The sequence below is a fragment of the Erinaceus europaeus genome, chromosome 18, assembly GCF_950295315.1.
Source record: "Erinaceus europaeus chromosome 18, mEriEur2.1, whole genome shotgun sequence".
NCBI classification, from domain to species: Eukaryota; Metazoa; Chordata; class Mammalia; order Eulipotyphla; family Erinaceidae; genus Erinaceus; species Erinaceus europaeus.
Genome location: NC_080179.1, coordinates 30030157 through 30050647, shown reverse-complemented (window position 1 = coordinate 30050647; position 20491 = coordinate 30030157). Strand labels below are relative to the sequence as shown.

Sequence of the window (20491 nt, the reverse complement as noted above, 5' to 3'; positions counted from 1 at the left end):
GACAAGGCTGTAATTATACAGAATATACTAGGGGAAGCTAGTGGAGTATCTCTAAACCACCTGTGTTATTTCTTTTTAACAAGAATTTGTTGGAAATATATATATTCCAGAATAGATAAACTGAAAATCTTCTCAAAGCACTTATAAATAGGTTTCACTTATAAATGGTTTCTTCATCTTACCCTGTAATGGTCAAGGTTGTCTTCTGGAGTTGGAAGGTTCATATAACGTTCTGTGTATACTGAGTCTGTGATGGAGAAAAAAAAAGCGAAACAGTTCAATAATAAAAAAATTATCTTCCTTTTATTGGAGTACTTTATCTTCTAAGATATGTCTTATACATAACATAGATTTATGTTGTTACTTTCAGAAATATCTAGATGATGATGATGATGATAATTATTATTAGCTAATGCAACTAGACACTTCTCAGACATGCCTTTCATCTTTGGCCCTATTCTATTCCTACTTAGCCTTTACAAGGAGAACAGAGGAAAATCTCAATCAATAATCGAGTATCTGCAGCAAAATCAAATGTGAAGTACTAAGAGCTGAAGGCTCTTTGCATTATCATGTAAACTTATCAAGGAATTTCAGTTGCTACAATGAAATAATATAGTTGTTTTTTATTTCCGCCTCAGCTACCCCATTGTTATGAAGACTTAACATTTATTTTCACCCTTTTTGTAAGGAGATCTCGATTTGGTCTTGTAATAGTTGAGTACTTTGAAATATTAATACCTATCTATTGGAATCGCATAAGCTCTTTTATCTATAAATGTTAGAAAGAAAGGTTGCGTAACTGCTTTATTTTGTATAATTAGGCTTATTTTTTCCGTATGTTTTTTTTTTTTTTAAACCAGAGCATTTCTCAGCTCTGGCTTATGGTGGTATAGGGGGATTGAACCAGGGATATCATAGCCTCATGCATGAAAGTCTTTAAGTGACCAGATTATAGTAAATTATAATTACTTAACATTGTGCTATATAAACTAGTGATTTGAATCTCACTGTAATTGTACAAGCATTACAATACTGATTATAATAAAGATTTTACTTGTTGACTTTATTTATGAGAAAGATTGGAAGAGAGAGACAAAAACAAATATCACTCTGGTACATGTGCTGCTAAGGATTGAACTTGAGACCTCATGCTTGCGAGTTGACTCCAGTGCTTTATCCACTGTGCCATCTCCCAGTTCACATTTAATTTCTTTAAATGCAACTACACACCAAGTAACTACTTAGTGCAAATTCTAGCCCTTTGAATCACCAATGACTAACATAGTTTAAAAACTACATTGATAATATTAGTTGCTCCATATGAGTTTTCCTCTTTTTTGTTTTTTTAAATGGGGGATTAATGGCTTAAAGTAAGTATGAAAATACAGCTGTTGATACATGTGTAAAATTTATCAGTTTTCTAAAAAACTCTCACCCACAGCCTAGGTCCTCCTCCAACATCATGCACCAAGACCTGAGAGTCCCCACATTCCCATGTGTATTTTTCATACAATTTCTACAGAAATCAAAATATTTTACTTTAAAATGTATAAGAGCAATATTTTATCATTTGTTTATAGTGAATACAGACTATATGTAACTTAATACATTAAGAGGATACTTATGCATAAAATTCACTATTTTATTAAAAAGGTACTTTAACGCAATAAAAAAATTAAGATATATTTTTTAAGTTGAAGAGGTGGCCCAGTGGTAGAGCACATGTCTTGTATGAATAAGGCCCTGGGCTTGACCCTGGCACCACATAAAAGACAAAAACAGAGCAACAGGAGTCTAATGGTAGACTTCTACTCTGCTCTTTCATATATATATATATATATATATATATATATATATATATATATATATATACATATATATATGTAAAAATAAGATCTTCATAAAATCTTAATATCATTTAACATGAATAACTTGGGCTGAAAGCTGGATGGTTGCACACCAGGTTGAGCACACATGTTACAATGTAGAAGGACCTGGGTTCAAGCACCCAGTCCCTACCTGTAGGGAGAAAGCTTTGTCAGTGGTGAAGCAGTGCTGTGTTTTTCTGTCTCTCTCCCTGTCTATCTCCCCCTTCTCTCTTAATTTCTGACTGTCTCTATTAAATTAAAAAATAAATAAAATAAAATTTCTTTTAAATAAATAATAACTTGGACTGTACATTTGATCTTATGAAGTGTTTTTAAAGCAAAATAAAAAATCTCAACCTACTGCAGATTTTAATTCTTTTTATCCTTGAACAGAATACTCATTTCATATTATGCTAACAGAGTTTATATAAGAAGATCTAAATTTTTTAAATAGCATTTAAAATGCATAACAAAACTGTTCTACACTTTTAGAACTATGCCTGGAAATACTACTTATGCATTCCTATTATCTGATCTTTGAGTAATACTGTTAAAATTTATACATAAGAATTCCAGGGACCAGGTAGTGGCATACCTAGTTGAGCACATGTGTTACAGTGTGCAAGGACCCAGGTTGGAGCCCCAAGCCCCCACTTGCAAGGGGAAGCTTCGTGAGTGGTAAAGCAGGACTGCAGGTGTCTCTCTGTTTCTCTCCCTATATTCCCCTTCCCTCTCAATTTCTGACTGTCTCTACCCAATATGAAATAAAGATTAAAAAAAAAGGAATTCTAGAGAGTTAGTATGTATTAGCCTAATTCATAAACATTTAGTAAAGTTCTCTTTTTATTGTTTATAAACTCACACACACTTTGTTCTATTTTAGTGACTGCCAGATCTCCAAGAAGTCATCCAACAGAACGATTATCAATAAACAGAAAAATACTATATGAAAATAATCCATTGTGTGAGAATCAAATCTGAACTGCTTGATGGATTTTTTTTTTTTTTTGGTAGTGGAAAGAAAGCAATGTATTTTCATTGACTTCCCTTGACTTGTAGAGACTTTAACTGTGTTTTTTCTGGATTAGACAGATAGCATAGTGGTTACCCAAAAGATTTTCATGCCATAGGCTTTAAGGTCCCAGGTTGAGTCCCTATAACAACCCCAAGTCAGAGCTGAGTAATACTCTGATGGAGAGAGGTGGAAAAATGAAAAGGCAAAATTAAAAGGAAAAGGAAAAAAGAAAAACAAAAGGCTTTCCACGGAATTGGTACCACTAGTTATTAGGACATTAAATATTTGATTGTCATATTCATTATCAGCAATTCTATTCTTAAAGGACTTAAAGTGTGGTTAGAAGTGGCAAAGAAAGCTAACTGATATCACCACTTTGTCCCCTTTTCTCCTGTATAATGTTCCATTACTCATTCCCCACCACTCCCATGGAAATTCCAACTCTTAAGTCTATATAATGCAGCAATGTTTTCTCACTGATGAATAAGATATTTTACAGTGGTTCTCACTTAGAGACAGTGAAGCAAACAACTTTATACCTCTTTATTATTTTTCTTATTATTGTATTATTATTCTCCTCTTTATACCTAAAGTCTTTTACCTGAAGTAAAAGAAAGATACATGCTTCTTTTAGTCTGCTAAGTATGAAGCCCCAAAGGCAATTTGGAAGTAGAGATAAAGAAGGTATTATATGTAGAAATACAGCATTGAGATGTTTTCAAATTTGTTGATAACTAAATATATAACAAACACATGAAGCCACCCAGACATTCACAATAACAAGATCGTTTTATAATAGTGCTCCATAAAGTAACTCTAAGATGAATCCATTTACTTACTATAGAAACACTGAAACTCAAAAAGGAATTTTTTTCTTTTCTTTCTTTCTTTCCTTTTTTTTTTTCTTTTGTCATTGAAACTTTAGGGTCAATACTTAGTATCCTTTTGTACCTGCTAGGAAGTACATACCATAGTATTCCCACCGTGATACAGGTGCCACAGCTATTCCACACTTGAACACGCCACTTCCTGCTCCCAGGACCATTGAGGTTACATATCCTCCATATGACTAAGAAATGGAAACAGTTATTTTTATGGAGAGAGAGGAATTAAGAACATATGGTAAGCGAATCAAATTTCTCACATCTTTATATACTGAGCCTCTTTAGAGAAAGCATGATAGAGGAGGCTTAAATTGGCCTTAATTGGACAATATATAAAGGGTACACTGAGATTTCTAGCCTTTTTCCATGGGAGGTGTAGGAAGGACAGCATTGAAAATGTATTGGGCATTACTAGTAAGAGAAAAAGAATAAATAAATGCTAATTCTTTGCTAACTTTGGTGTATGATAGAAAGCGCTCCTCCTCCCCCCTTTATTTTCTTCTCTCCTTGTTTCTAAACTTTCTCTCCTTCTCATTGTTTCTAAACTTTCCTTTTTTTTTTTTTTTTTTAACCAGAGCACTGCTTAGCTCTGGTGAGAGGGACTGAACCTGGGACTTTGGAGCCTAAGGCATTAGTGTCTCTTTGTATAATCATGATGCCAACTACCCCTGCCCAAACTTTCCTCTTCTTTAATCTTCCTCATCAAGTTTCCTCATACTAATAAAGTAAGGAAGGGCATATGCTCTGAGACCTGAGATATTTTATTTAGGTTTTCTTAGTTTAACATGACAGGCATGATTTTCATTTTCAAATATTTACACACAGAAGAGAAATTATCTCACCCTATATTATATTCACTAAAATATTCATATGAAGGTGGTCAAGAATGGTAGCTCACCAAGAAGGGTGCATGCCTTGCCATATATAGAGCCTCAGCACAATATGAGAGGTATAATGGCACCAGAAGAAGCTCCAGTGCTGTGCTGTCTCTCCCTCTCTGTTTCTCTATCTGAATGAAAAAAAATAAGTGAAATTCACCAGTCAAACAACTACTCACCCAGCCCCAAATTGCAATCCGTTTGCTATCCACAAATCCCATCTTTGTAAATTGTCTAAAATAAAAGAAATCCATTATTATTGCACTACATCTAGAAAACTTTGACTTTTCTAAATGAGAAGTCTTACCATTTGTCCTGTATTTCATTCTATTTAGTATTAGAAACTGAGCTAATTATTGTAAGTAGTAAAACACCTGAGATAACAATATATAGTTTTTAAGCTTAAGACTTAGCTTGATTGACAAAGTTTACTTTTATGGGAGTCTGTAAAAAAGTGTGTGTGTTCCAGGACTGGGGGAAGTAGGGGCTCTATAGTGGAGATGTAAGGTTCCTGCTGTCTTAGGGTTCAAAAAGACAATCGATAGTTAATGGTATCATCACATTATTTGGTGATTGGGTTAACTTTGAAAAGTCCTTTTGTTATGGTTTCCTGTACAGTATCCAGTATCTTGTATATAGCTGTGCTATTGGATGCTTCTAATCTACTTGGTCTAGGCTTTTGAGAGAGTCTGCATATCAAATACACAGCCTATATATTAAAAAGATTCAGTTAGTGTTTTGAGAAACTTTGAGGCGTACAACTGATTTTCCCCCTCTCATATTAATTAACTACTGATTTATATGTCTACGTTTTGCTAGGAGTGTACATAAACACCATTCCCACCACCAAAAGACTGTGACCCATCCCTCCCACCCACTCCCACCCCCCACTGTCCCAGGAAGCTGCCCCTCACCACAGGGTGCCCTACTTACAATTTGATCAGGTCCTGCTTTTAGTTTCCCTTTCAGATCTTCTTACTCAACTTCTGTTGATGAGTGGGATCATCTCATACTCATCTTTATCTTTCTGACTTAGTTCACTTAACAGCAGGGAAGCAATTACAGAAGCCAGACCTTCTACCTTCTGCAACCCTCAATGACCCTGGGTCCATGCTCCCAGAGGGCTAGAGAATGGGAAAGCTATCATGGGAGGGGGTGGGTTAAGGAGATTGGGTGGTGGGAATTGTGTGGAGTTGTACCCCTCCTACCTTATGGTTTTGTTCGTTAATCCTTTCTTAAATAAAAAAATTTTTTAAAAAGTGTGTGTGTGTGTGTGTGTGTGTGTGTGAGTGTGTGAGTGTGTGAGTGTGTGTGTGTGTATTTCACAGAAAAAACAAATCCTGGCAGTTTTTTTCACAGTTTTATATAAAAATTTACAGCCCAGATGCACTTTTCTTTACATAATTGAATTTAAATCTTTCCAGATGTTTTTCAGTTTTAGAGAGGGTGCCCCTGCAATGGAGAACTATAGGGGTATAAAGAACATCTGGGTATGGCTTAGAAAAGTCTCTGGGCTCCCTACCTGAGAACTTAAACACCATTCTCTAAATAAATCCCTTCTTATGCTGGGTGTTGATTACTTAGTTCAGATCCATTTAAATAGGAAGCAATGTTTCCTTGATGAATTAAGAAATCTTTTTGATGCTCAGTTGTGTTGAGTATTGGAATTTAAAAAAGAGAAAAAAGTCATTTACTCACCTACTTCTTAATCTTACACCAGACACTTTACTTACTTAAAAAAAAAAAAGCAAGCAAATTGGAGCATCAGTTTTTAGCACTGAGTAGAGTGAGGTGCTCTTGCATTGACGTACATGTCTTTGAGAATGTTCGTGGTTGCAACTGAAACTATGTGATGATATGACTTCCCTGAGTTAAGCAGTATTAGAAAACACTTAAAGTAAGTAGTTTTCAATGTATTTGTTTCTCCATAAAACACTTTTAAAACTTAGAATACATTTATACAGAAGAGTGAATCAGTATACAAGTTGATAAATCTTTATTAAACAAGTATAATCTTGAGCCCAGGTATTACTATCACTCAAAAGTGTCTGGGTCATATTCTTCATCTCTGAAAGGAGAAAATTGGAATGATGTCATTTTATTGAATTCTATTTTAAAAAAACTCAACTAAATTTATTCCTACTAGGAATTATTTTATGAGAATGTCCTACATCAGAAAAGATAGCAGCAACAAATGCTGTAGAGGTTGTGGGGACAGAGGAACCCTCCTGCACTGCTGGTGGGAATGTAAATTGGTCCAGCCTCTGAGGAGAAAAGTCTGGAGAACCCTCAAAAGGCTAGAAATGGACCTATCCTATGATCCTGCAATTCCTCTCCTGGGGATATATCCTAAGGAATCCAACACACCCATCCAAAAATATTTGTGTATACCTATGTTCATAGTAGCACAATTTGTAATAGCCAAAACCTGGAAGCAACCCTGATGTCCAACAACAGATGAGTGGCTTAGCAAGTTGTGGTATATATACACAATGGAATACTACTCAGCTATTAAAAATAGTGATTTCATCATTTTCAGCCCATCTTGGATAGAGCTTGAAGAAACCATGTTAAGTGAAACAAGTCAGAAACATAAGGATGAATATGGGATGATCTCACTCTCGGGTAGAAGTTTAAAAACAAGATCAGAAGAGAAAACACAAGTAGAACCTGAACTGGAGTTGGTGTATTGCACCAAAGTAAAAGACTCTGAGGTGGATGGGGGCGGGGGGAGGACTGGTCCTGGAAAAGGATGATAGAGGACCTAGTGGGGGTTGTATTGTTATGTGGAAAACTAAGAAATGTTATTCATATACAAACTATTGTATTTACTATCAACTGTAAAACATTAATCCCCCAGTAAATAAATTAAAAAAAATATTTTATGTACCTGACTCTCTTCACTCAGTTTCTCTTTTAAAAAGTCAAGTCTGGAAAAGTCTGATCTTTCTATCACTCTTTTTAGTTCCCAAACTAATGTTTCAAGGCTGGCAAGCTAGTTGACCTGACAAGATGCTCACTTCACTATATGCGACCCAGGTTTGTGCATAACCTTCAGCAGTATGGAAAGTTTTGGTACTGTGGTTTCTTTCCCTCCCTTTGTCTCTGATTCTTTCTATCAAAAAAAGTTACCCTGGAGAGATGAAGCTCTGTTAAAATATGTCAACTCCATTCTAGAGTAACATGCTGACAGGGATCTGGGAAATATCTTTTTATTTAACTTTATATAAACCTATAAGGATCAATATTTTAATCTATATAATCTTCATTAAAATCCAGCTCAAAAATGAAAAATTATAAATTCAGAACACCCTAAATCTTTTATTTTTTACAACTTTAAAATTTTAACTGATGGAGAAAGATCAAATGATCTTTAAATTCATCTTCCAGTCACTCACCTGGCTGCTTCAATTTGATCTTCAACTTCAAATGTTCCCAGTCTTTTGTAAATCTGGTGCATGATCTTATCTCCTTGGTAACCACTTCCTCTGCCATCAAAGCTAGCTACTATAATGTTTTCCGTGCTTGCAAGGTAAGTAGCCCAGTTGAGTCTGAAGACAGCGTCTGCTTTTTGACTACAGGGGCCTGCATATCTGTGAAAAATCCCAAATTATTAGTCTTTGTGGTCTTTCTGAATCAAATGCTGATTACTTGTATTTCTGTCTCCTGTGGACAAGAATTATACTTCTTTCTTGATCAATGAGCCTGAAATTGTGCCAGTCACTAGGGTGTCCACAATGGGTCTTATAAAACTTGGCAACATCACTATAATAGCTGTGTGTTCCCTATAATTTTCCATCAGCTTTATCTTTGAAGGTTGTTATCAAACACAGACTTCATAGGCCAATGTTTTATAAACTGCATATATCTTTGAAATCTTTGGGATTGAGAATGGTCTTAAAGTATGCATTACATTTTTCCTTCTACCCAACAAAGTTCTGTACCCCAAGGTTTCACAGATCATTGTGGAATGGGCCAAAGTACAAATGCACACTATTCTTTAAAACTTCAAAGGAGAATGACATATAATGTATTGAAAAATGGGTCTGCTCTAAGGTATTCTGTTTACTAGTATGCTTAGCTTCCTTTAGTCTGCATTTCCCATAGGTTGCAACCTACTCTCTACACAGCTATGCACATAACCTTTACAGAGAATCCTTCATTTCCATGCGTTAATATAAATACTTCCTATAGTCTTTTGTAAATCATATAAATATATTCTTTTGTACCATCTACCCTCAAATATTCCATAGTTTCTTCAGTTTCAAACCCATTCCTTCTACTCATCTGCCCACTGTTTCTCCCCCTACCCCTCACAGGACTGGATAAGACCACATGTTTTTGTTGACATCTTCCTCTGCCGCCTTAGGAATCACAGTCAAAGAAAACTTAGACATAAATAAAATATTGTATCACTTACTTTTAAACTCAATGTTCCAACATTCTACTTTTACAAAGAAGACAGGATTCATGTATTTCTTGGGCAAACAAACACTTTCTAACAACATATGAAATAAGTTGGTCTTTTCAGTGATATTCAGTTTGATAGAATAATAGCTTCCCTTAATATTGATTATGTGCCAATTTCTTAGAAGTTTACAATAAATGACTTTTTAAATAGAAAAAGACATTAAGGACAAAAAGATACCTTATTTTTAAACTTTCATAATTAAGGAGTAGTCTAATCACTACCTATTGGTAATGAAGACAAATATAAAGGCTGGGAGGTAGCTCACCCAGTAGTATGTACATTTTGCTATGCCTGAAGACCAAAGCATAAGCCCCTAGCACCATACAGACAAACAATACAAGGTACCAGGGGAAACTTTGTGAATGATGGAGCAGTGGTGTGGTCTTGGTCTGTCTTTCCCTCTCCCCAGAAAGGAAAAAAAAAAAAGAGAGAGAAAATAAGCCTGCTAGGAGTCATGTCATTATGAATGTGTGAGACCCTAGCAGCTTAGAAATAAAAATCGCTTTCTTTTCTAAAGGATGCTTCTTTAGTATGGGGCTAAAGCTTTAAGCAAATTAGTGTTACTATAGTCAAATTAAGTCTAGTGAAAAAGTACATACTAAATTTAGAAAGTCATAACCCTTTTTTTTCTGTGTATTGGGAACTATAAAATGGAGCAAGACTGATGCTACTGTTTATAAATACCCCCCCTTTTTTTGCTTCTAGCTTGGAAAAAAAGTGATGGAATGAACAAGTTTTCTATTTTATATAATGGACTCAACAGTTCTCTCCATAGTCATTTGATTTATAGACAAATAAGGCAAATTATTTATGATGCAGTGGTCTTCCAGGACATCTGGTTTGTACATAAGAAAAGAAATGAGGCAAGCAGGGGCAAAAGAGTAGCAATGAGTAACACTGTGGCTTTATGCACATGTTTTAGCAATTTTAGGAGAAATAAAGAAATTTTTGTTGTTGTTTATTCAAAACCAGGGCCTTGCAGTCTCATTGGTCATGGGCTCAATTTTCTCATTTAGATAGTGAGACAGAGAGATGATGGAGAAGTAGGGGAAACACTACATCAGATTTCCCATGATTTCATGGCTCCCACATGTGGCTCCAGGCTCAAACATGGGCCACACGCATGGCAAGGCACGTGCCCTACAAGGCAGGTGAGCTTTCTCTCCTTCCCAAAGAAAATGTATTACTAATAACTATCAAAAGCATTTTTTATGAAACTGACAGATTTCACTTGTTCAAAAACTTGTGACTCTAGAACTTTCTCTAAGACTTAAAAAAGGAGTTTGACTATGATGAATACTCTATATTACATCTTAATTTTACTAAAAAAAACCTGAAGTGTAAAACAGTAGACAAGTGGCCAGACAATGGCACACCTGGTTAAGCACACACATTAAAGTACATAAGGAACCAGGTTCAAGCTCCTCGTCCCCTCCTGCTCCGAGGGTAACAGCTTCACAAGTGGTAAAATATGGCTGAAGGTGTCTCTCTGTCTCCTTCTCTAACTCCCCTATTCTCTCAATTTTTCTCTATCCAATAATAAATAAATGAATAAATAAATATTTTAAATAAATTAATAAAAATAAATAAATAGTATATAAGTAAATTTCAGGAATTAAAAGAGAAGAAACCTACTTACTATTTTAATGAATGTAAAGCAAATAATGGGAGAAATTTAGGCAAGTTTGGAAGGAAACTGAAGGTTATTAATAGCAATCGCTTGTTTCCTAAAACATTGGTGAAGTAATGATGAAAATAGGGATGAAAATTCTTTTCCTATTTCCTTGAAGTTCAGGAAAACAAAATTCATATGCTGTTATGATGAAAGATATTCTATTATAGAGGTGACAGAAAGCATAGTTTTAGGGCGTGATTGCAAAATGGAAGGCAAAAATGGTAAAATTAATTCATAATGATTCATGGACAAAATATGTACTTGAATCTATTTCTTTAGTACTGGGAACATTTTTATGAAGGTTAACTTCTAAATTATTCCCTCCTCCTGAATACTTACACATCTATTAGTAGAGGATATTTCTTGGTTTTATCAAAATGAGGAGGCAAGATCATCTGATACCAAAATTCTAAACAAATAGAAAGATTAATTATTATGTTAGGAACAATTATTAGCACATGATTTTAGTTCCTATCTCCATCAGCTATAAGTCATATATAGAATTCAACAATTTGTTAAATTAAGATGGACAAAAATAAGACATAGCTAGGAATTAGCAAGCTTATTAAATATAGAAATTATCTTGTGGGTTAAAATATTAAGTTTAATCTGATTAAGTTATTCTTCCTGTAATCAATACTCTAGTGCCTTGTAAAGTAAAAGTTCATCTTAGAATTGCTAATGTTTTATTCTTATTACTCTGCTCTTTGTCATCTGATCTACTTACAGAGCTTATGACTTATGATCTAAATTGTCCACCAAAATGTTATTCCCTTTTTGAGTTTCTTTAAAAATGTTTAGAATTTTTAGTTGGTTTCATCTCTCTTAAAGTTCTCTGTTCTCTTTAAACAGTTTTGTAACTTTTATTGCCATCCTACTACTCAAAAGTGGAGTTCCTATTTTTATCTCTGTGTTGCACAGAATGAAATCAGGTTCATATCTAGCAAACTATTATGGACACTCGGTATAATCTTCTATAGATATATTTAATTTTTTTAGATTAATTAATTTAACAACAGTTTAACAAAAATTGTTACTAAATAATGAATCAGTTCCGTTTGCCCCCAAATTCAGGATGATGAGTCAGACTAACAAATCTAAAAAAGGGGGGTTGCATATTTAACAATATGTAATTTAACAATATTTTGCATATTTAATAATATTATTGATATTAAAATATTCTTTCCAACTTTAGTAGACTCAGTCTGTAGGGGATATCCCTATCTCTAAAGCTACTGGTTTCTATTTATTTTTCTTTCTTTTTATATTTTTTGTTTGTCAAAATTATTTCAATTGAGAAGAAAAGGTTGAAGAATTAAATCTTTATAGAGATAAATTTGCAGTTTACATTTGTTGATTATATTATGCATTCTAATTAAATAAGCCTAGGAGAGCAAATATTTATCTCAACAGAAGGTCAGAGTATCACTCAATTGGGATGTTTTCAATGAAAAAGTCAAAATTAGCATTTGAGCTTTCCTTTGTTTGGTTCATTGCTAGTTCATTATAAGTGTTTTAATTATAGCATTATGAAGATGTAGTGTCATCTTTAGTAGCTTCTTTCTCATATGAGTTCCTCTAATACTTTCTTGCTCCTTTCTTTCCTCCAGCCTCCTTAGACATGCCTTTCCTGAGGTTATAGCATGACTGCCTTCTAACTATTCCTACCATTCTAACGGTTCCATCCCATCCTGGGGATTATCCATTCAGTCAGGAGACTTCCCTGATCCTAATACACAGACTATTCAGATAGCACTCTAAAACTCCAAGTGTTTAACATTCAAGCCTGACGCAAGACCATACACAGTTCTTAATAGGTTAGAGTTACTAGTGAGATGAAACTATCTTAACAATAGGGCAATTTCTCAAAAAAAAAAAAAAAAAAAAAAAAAAAACCTTTCCTCTCAGCCATGACTGTTAAAAAAATGGTATTATATTTTAAGGCAAAAAGTATTAAAATGGTAGTTCCTGTGATGGAACACTTTGTGCAAAATTAATGTTAGTGACCTAGGACATAGCTGAAATAGTAGAACTTACATGCCAAGCCTCTGGAAATTTGATCTACTATGTTGCATATACTGCAGTGATACTCTGGTTTCTCTCTCACTCATCTGTAATAAGCAGGAATAGATATTTTTAAATAGCCTTAAACTAGATTTATGTTTTAATAGAAAATGTGTATGTTCAGATCACATGATCACACTTAGTTACATTTATTGATGTTTCTCTGAAAAGCTCTATTCCAAGAGATACACAACTTACTTGTCCCATTCAAAGTAATGAAGTCCAGTTTTTTTGAGGGCATCTGAATGTCCTGAAGCATTTTCTTCAAAGCAGAATTATCTTCTAAGACTCTCAGCACTAAGTAGATAAAAGAGATCAGAAAGGTGTTAGAATATGAAAATTTTTGTTGTGCAAGACAATAGTGACCACAGAGGCAATGCTAACAGGACAATACTTCCTTCAGGTAGTAAGTTAAGACACATTAAAGCCAAAGAAAGTCACACTATATTAAAAACATGTTGGGTCTATGGCTATACCAATGCTCAATCTCGCCTAAAAATATGTTTATTGTATTCATGTATACTTTCCTAAAACATTAAGGAAGGGTGAAATAAGAAGAATATTTTCACATACCTTCAACATTCTTACTGCTATGCAGCGTATAAAGGGGCAGTTCAGGACCTATTAGCACAATCAAGGAAATATGTTTTAGATAAGTAAAATACAAACAAAAATAGAATATTTTTTTTCTTCTTAAAAAATTAATTTATGCATTTATTTAGCCACTAGGGTAATTGCTGAGGCTCAGTGCTTGCATGACAAATCCACACGGTCTGGCAGCCATTTTTTTTTTAATTTGATAAAGCAGAGAGAAGTTAAGAGAGGAGGGGGTGATAGAGAGGGAGAAACACACCTGTGGTACTTGCTTCACTGCTCATGAAGTTTCCCCCCTGCTGGTGGGGAGTGGGGACTCAAACATAGGTCCTTGTGTATGGTGACAAGTGTGATTAACCAGGCGTATCACCATCCAGCCACTAAATTAATTCATTTATTTTTAGTTGATAGGACAGAGAGAAATTAAGGAGAAATAGAGATGGAGAGAGAAAAAGAGACACCTGCGACTGTTTCACCAATCATGATCTTCCCCTTTGCAGGTGGGGACTGGTAGCTTGAACTTAGGTGGGTGGATGGTTCTATATAAATTTATCAAAAATTCACCGAAGCTACAGGGATGATCTATCTTTCCTGGATATAACTTTGACCTCTGCACTAGAGATAACTACACATAAGCTGGCCCAAGGTGGGCCAGCTCTGCTGCCAACCTTTGGGGAAAGCAGATAACCCTCCTGCAGTCAGACTGCTTGCTCCCTTCCACAGAACCTCCACCTCAGGGTCCTGAGGAGTGCAGGGCCACCTCTGCACGGTGCCTGAGGTGGATATGTGATTCCTTTCTGTCATGCAAAAGTGTTACTATTTATTCTAGCTGGAGTAGCTGCTGAAAGGAAGGACATTTATAGAAAAACTTATTTTATAAGCTCATTTTAATGCATTTAGATAATAATAATAATTTTAGACTGAATCAAAACCACAGTGAAGGATATAACTTGGTTTTGAATCCTGGCTTATCTGTTGGGTGATTTAGGACAATATATCCATGCTTCACTCCTTTGAAATGTAAAATGAAATATAAATTATATTTAATTTATTTATTAACTTATATTATATTTGTTTTTTTACTTATGTCATTTTATTTATTATTTGTTTATCATGATATATTTAATATGTAAATATATATAAAATTAGAGGGTTTTCTCAAGGATATAACAGGATCATGACTGAAACTTTAGCACTGTGCCTAGTACTTGGCACACACAGCCATGAAGTGAGGGCTAAGGACAGCCACAGTATAGAATGTTAAGAAAAATAAAATAGCTAGAAAGAGAAAAAATATCCAGGTTTGGAGAGCTTCTTTTGGCTACAGTTCTTCTCACACTTTCTAGATAGAGTCTTTCTCTCATCTTGAGAAGTAACCTAGCATAGTGCTTCAAGGAGTGGTGGGGAGGCAGAGACACATGTCATGCCACTAGGATCTTACTAGCTGAGTGATCTATGGACAACATGTTGCCCCTCCTTGCCAAGATTTCATAAGTTATAACAAAGGAAAAAAAACACAATAGCAGCAAAAGATGGTACAGTGAGCCTTTGGGTGACAGCCTCTACCCATAAAATTTACTCACTTAGAGGGACTAAGTGCGTAAAGCAATTTAAGAAACCACAATACATGCATACAAAAGGATAAATGGGGGCTGGGCAGTGACGCAGAGGTTAAGTGCACATGGCGCAAAGCGCAAGGACAGGCATAAGGATCCGAGTTCAAGCTTCTGGCTCCCCACCTGCAGGGGGATCGCTTCACAGGTGTTGAAGCAGGTCTTTAAGTGTCTATCTTTCTCTTCCCCCCTCTCTGTACTATCCTCCTTTCTCAATTTCTCTCTGTCCTGTCCAACTATAGCAATAACAATGACAATAACAACAACAACGATAAACAGAAAGGGCAACAAAAGGGAAAAAAATAGCCTCCAGGAGCAGTGGATTGTAGTGCAGGCACCAAGTCCCAGCAATAACCCTGGAGGCAAAAAAAAAAAAAAAAAAGGATAAGGGGTTGGGCGGTAGCACAGCAGGTTAAGCATACATGGCACAAAGTGCAAGCACCAGAATAAGGAGCCTGGTTCCAGTCCCCGGCTCCCCACATGCAGAGGGGTCCCTTCACAAGGTCTGCTTGTGTCTATCTTTCCCCATCTCTGTCTTCCCTTCCTCTCTCCATTTCTCTCTGTCCTATCCAACAACAACAACAGCTATAACAACCACAAGGGCAACAACAAGGGCAACAAAATTGGAAAAAAATAGCCTCCAGGAGCAGTGGATTCATAGTGCTGGCACCAAGCCCCAGCGATAAACCTGGAGGCAAAAAAAAAAAAGGATAAATTATAAATTCTAGGTGGTGTGTGTATGTGTGTATGTGTGTGTAATGTTAAGTCTGACACAAGCCAAGCCTCTTGACTGGAGATAAATAAAGGCGATTTATTCTCCATTTAAAAGAGAGTCAAAAGAAGGGGATTTACATGATTTCAAGAGTTCAGGTTCCAAGGAAAAACTGAGCAGTACAGAAACAGGACACAGATGGTGGTATACCTGGTTGAGTGCACATGTTACAGTGCACAAGGACCTGGGTTCCAGCCCTTGGTCCCTGTCTGCAGGGGGAAAGCTCTGCGAGTGATAAAGCAGGGCTACAAGTGTCTCTCTGCCTCTCTCCCTCTCTATCACCCCCTTCTCTCTTGACATCTAGCTGTTTCTATCCAATAATAATTTTTAAAAAAGCATAAGAAAAATTTTTTAAAAACCCAGAAACTGGACACAGAAATAGAAACTTTAAGGATGGGATGAAAGAGGCAGGAGGGGGTAAGAAGACTGTACTGAGAGAGGAGAGGGTATTGCCTGGGGCATGGGAAGGAAGAAAGTAACAAACACTGGGAACAGAGAAAGCTGCAGTAGCAACTACTGCTGTTCCTCCCACTTACCAGTTCAAACTTACCAGAACATCTCAGTTGATAGTATTTTGCTTCATCACTGAATGATACAGAATAGTATTGACACCTTTCTGGATTCAAGTCACAACTAAGGCATGTCACTTTTGTATAGTCAGTAAGTTGTATTCTAAAAAAAACAATGGAAATTGAGTGCTTAGTGAAAGGACAAATGATGGGAAGAAAGCAGGAACACCATATTCTAGTATTTACTCTTAAAAAATAAACATGCCAAATCAATTTTAAAAAACATTTTTAAAATAGGAAATAAATACACAAATAATGTAAAATAACCTTAAGTCTTCCATTGTTTAGAAATATTATAGTATCCACCTACAGAGGGAAAGCTTCACAAGTGGTGAAGCAGTGCTACAGGTATCTCTGTCTCTCTCTCTGTTTCCCCCCTGTTCTCAATTTCTGGCTGCCTCTATCCAATAAATAAACAAAGATTTAAAAATTAAAAGAAAGAAATAAATATCATAAAACATTAAGTGTAAAGTCATTTTATGTTGACATGTAGGTTGATTCATAAAGGGATAAAAGTAATTCCAGTTTAATATTAGAGATAAGGGCAGTAGCTCAGTGGGTCAATCGCACAAGGCCTGAAACTCAAGAACCAGCGTAAGAATTCCAGTTTGAGCCCCCGACTCCCCACCTGCAGGGGGGTTGCTTCATAGGTGGTGAAGCAGGTCTGCAGGTGTCTTATCTTTTTCTCCCTTTCTCTTATCTCTTATCTTTCTCTGTCTTCCCCTCCTCTCTCCATTTCTCTCTGTTCTATCCAACAACAATGACATCAGTGACAATAATAATAATAATAACCACAACAACAATAAAACAAGGGCAACAAAAAGGAAAAAATATAGAGAGAGAGATAAGGAAAATTAAAAACCCAGCAACTGCTCATCAGTTAAAAAGTTTTGATAACTTGATAGAACTCTTACTTATAAAGATTTCTTCCTCCTGGCATTCCTTTATATTCATTACTAATGTAGAATCTGAGAAGAAAACAAATGAAGTATATGATAATTATCATTTTAAGAAATGTGAAGCACAGTCTATTTTATGCAAATTCCAGCAGTAGTACATCTAAAATGCAGGTATGCTAGTATTTGGGTTCTTTTGTCATCATCTCTAGGCCCACTCATTCCCAAAGTAATTTTTCTCTAATTTCTCTAAATAGGACATTTTTCTAATAGACCAAAATACCTGAATATAGGCATTTCTGCCTTGATTAAAATGTCAGAAAAAAGAAGTCATTTAAAAATGCAGCTAGACAACTCATCTGAAATTGAGACTGTATTCATCTATATAGATATTCAAATTTTGTTTTGTATCAAAAATTACCAGATGGCAGGAGGCTCATCTTCCTGAAAATGTTAAAGCTCACTTCTACAGAGGACCTTCAAAAACCACTTTGAACAGTAACAAACTACCTCCCTGTGAAAGTGTTAAGATTCATAAAAGTGTCTAAGGTTCTAATTAAAAACAATCCCTTCCTTTTCCATCAATTCATGTGTGGTAGCTGACAGCTTATGTGAAGCTTTCTATTTTCTAAAGAGTAAGACCAAAATGTGGACAGGTATAATAGCCTGCCCAAATGTTCCAAAACTTTATTGCCACCTGAAATTTAACAAAACACTAATGCATGTTAGTTCAATGTTAGAAGCTTTGCAAGAAAAAGAGGCTATAGCTCTTCTTATGTAAAGCAGGTAAGAGCAAGAGGTAGAGCTGTTTGGTGGCATGATATCAAATCTGCTGAGCATATGTGAAAATCATTAAGGCTTCCGTATGTTAAAGAGAAAAAAAATGTTCTGAACACATTCCAAATAGACTACTCCTTATTTGTAGATTCTCCTCTATTTCTGAGCAAAAAGGGTACGATTAAGACGGATATGAATATATCTATATGCTACTGATTATTAGAATACTCACAGGTAATCATTGGTAAGAGCTTCTATTGCAATAACTTCCCAGGGCCCTTTGGTTATAAATGTGCAATTCTGATGGAATTTTAAAAAAGAAGATTTATTAGACTCTCTTTCTAATCAAAATGAAGTAAAGTAATAAGTCACTTATATCAAGAATTCAGATAGTCTCTAATATTATTTTGGCTCTCTTCACCCCAGTCGACCTAATGTGATTATAGTATACATTTACCAATTTTATCACATAATTTCCACTTTGAGTTAGTTTAGAAGAGAGACCAATCTGAAATTAATTATTTAAAAATACTCACTTTCGTATCTATTTGAAAATAACAAATGTGCTTGTAACCATCTTCATTGCTGATAACCTTATAGAAACTGTTACCATCAGAAGTAAAATGAGGTTCTTCAGGCCTAAACTAGAGGGAAAAAGAAAGATGTGAGAGAAACACACACACACACACACACACACACACACACACACACACACACACACACACACACACACCAGAGCACATTAGTGTCATTTCAATACCAACTTTAGTTTCAGAAAACGCTCCCAACAATTACGCTCAAAATCCAAACTTCACTTCACTTATTTACCAAATAAAAATATAATGTCTCAAAAGGACATTTTCCTTCTAGAAAAATGCAGACAAAAAGATCTAGCTCATTGGTAATTGTGTGTGTCTGTGTGTGTGTGTGTGTGTGTGTGTGTGTGGTATGTAAGAAAATGCACATGAAGAGGCTCACACAGGAGTGAATATACAACACACAGAAATGATTACTGTTATTCTTGGGGATCATCTTTCTATATTGGGTAACTATGACTTCTGGCTATAAGTATGCAAAATTTACCATTAACCTCCCAGTTTCAAGAAAAAGTTTCAATGTCACCAATGTCCTTTTTTGAAACATTTTTTTTTTTTTTTTACTATTTCAGGTTAGAGGTGCTTTGATTTGAAGGATTTTTCACTTGTATTTCCTACACATTTTCCTTTCAAAGTCAGAGATAGGATATCTTTAACCATTTCTGGACTAGACACCAGAAGGAATGTCTGTTGTATATTTCCTATGGAAATATTCACATAATTATTTTTGTTCCAAGGCTTTATGTTTTGTTCAATAGGATCAACAATTTAGGAGAAATTGTGGAAATACAGAACACAATTTCTATTTTTACGGTTAGATAAAAGATAGTTCAGAGCATAATGTGGTTTAAGCAGAAGCGGATCTATCTCAGTCTGAAAGAATATGTTGCTTTATGACTCTGATTTCCTTACTACATTGAGAGCAGGTAGGAAGGAGATGGTCTTTTAAAATTGCTGGTTCACTTCAACCTCAATGTTTCCTCTCTCATCAGCTCCAATTTGGGGAAGGAAAAAAAATTCTTCCCTTTTTTATTTAGTGATTCAAAGTGAATTCATTTACGGAGCAAGCTGGGGCGTGCAGTACACTTGGTGTTCTCATTACAGAGCTCTGAAACACATTCCCCTCTCTAGACCTGTGTTCACAGCCTTATCTTTTTAATACATTTCCCTGTTTCCCCTGGATGGAGTTATGCCTAGTAGAAATGTGTGAAAAGTGGCATCTGTCTGGTTAAATACAGAGAGGAAAAAACATATTTTTTCCGAAGAGTCGTGAGGAAGTGTAGCGTGTCTCTTGCCATGGAGGAAACCACTTTTCATGTTGGCAAACCTCTCCCCTCTGCCCAATCAATGCCTAAAGAAAAAGGACGTGTGAATGCTATCGAAGCTCCAAGCCCAGCTGGAGGGGGCTGTGATCCTGGACATGGGGGTTCCCACCTCTATGTCCTAAGTTATGTGAAATCTTTACATATTTTTGGTGTCACTCTCTCTATGAAAGGGGGCTTAATAGAACTGGTTATTTTTAAAAAAAGGTGAAATATATTCATCTCTTGTAATAAATGCCAAGATGGCACAAGTCCTTTTATCAACTTGCTTTCTTTCATGATCTTGTGACAAAAAGTGGCTGGTCGCAGGTAGTGAGAAGCACTAGTTTCTGAGAGTCACTGTACTCTGCATTTTGGGGCCCTCATAATGTGTGAAACCCCAGGGCTCTGCATTCCTCTAAAGGAGCGTGGTATGTGTGCCACTGAGTTTCTGCAGGGTGTAGTCATATTTCCTACAGCCTCTGGGCATAAGCTGTGCTTTTTGGTCTCTGATG

The 20491-nt window shown here is 35.6% G+C and overlaps 1 protein-coding gene across 3 annotated transcripts in view; it reads right to left on the bottom strand.

The window, feature by feature from the left end:
* Positions 1 to 20491, bottom strand: part of DPP4 (dipeptidyl peptidase 4) — a 105688-nt gene that overhangs the window by 14823 nt on the left and 70374 nt on the right. For all 3 annotated transcript variants that reach the window (XM_060177814.1, XM_060177812.1, XM_060177813.1), the window contains exons 13-23: positions 18616 to 18723; positions 18312 to 18379; positions 17321 to 17374; positions 16388 to 16509; positions 13432 to 13479; positions 13057 to 13155; positions 11134 to 11203; positions 8047 to 8241; positions 4828 to 4882; positions 3856 to 3955; positions 183 to 247 (exon numbers count right to left, since the gene is read on the bottom strand). In XM_060177814.1, the coding sequence (XP_060033797.1) occupies positions 183 to 247; positions 3856 to 3955; positions 4828 to 4882; positions 8047 to 8241; positions 11134 to 11203; positions 13057 to 13155; positions 13432 to 13479; positions 16388 to 16509; positions 17321 to 17374; positions 18312 to 18379; positions 18616 to 18723 (984 nt within the window). The remainder of the gene's footprint in view (positions 1 to 182; positions 248 to 3855; positions 3956 to 4827; positions 4883 to 8046; positions 8242 to 11133; positions 11204 to 13056; positions 13156 to 13431; positions 13480 to 16387; positions 16510 to 17320; positions 17375 to 18311; positions 18380 to 18615; positions 18724 to 20491) is intronic.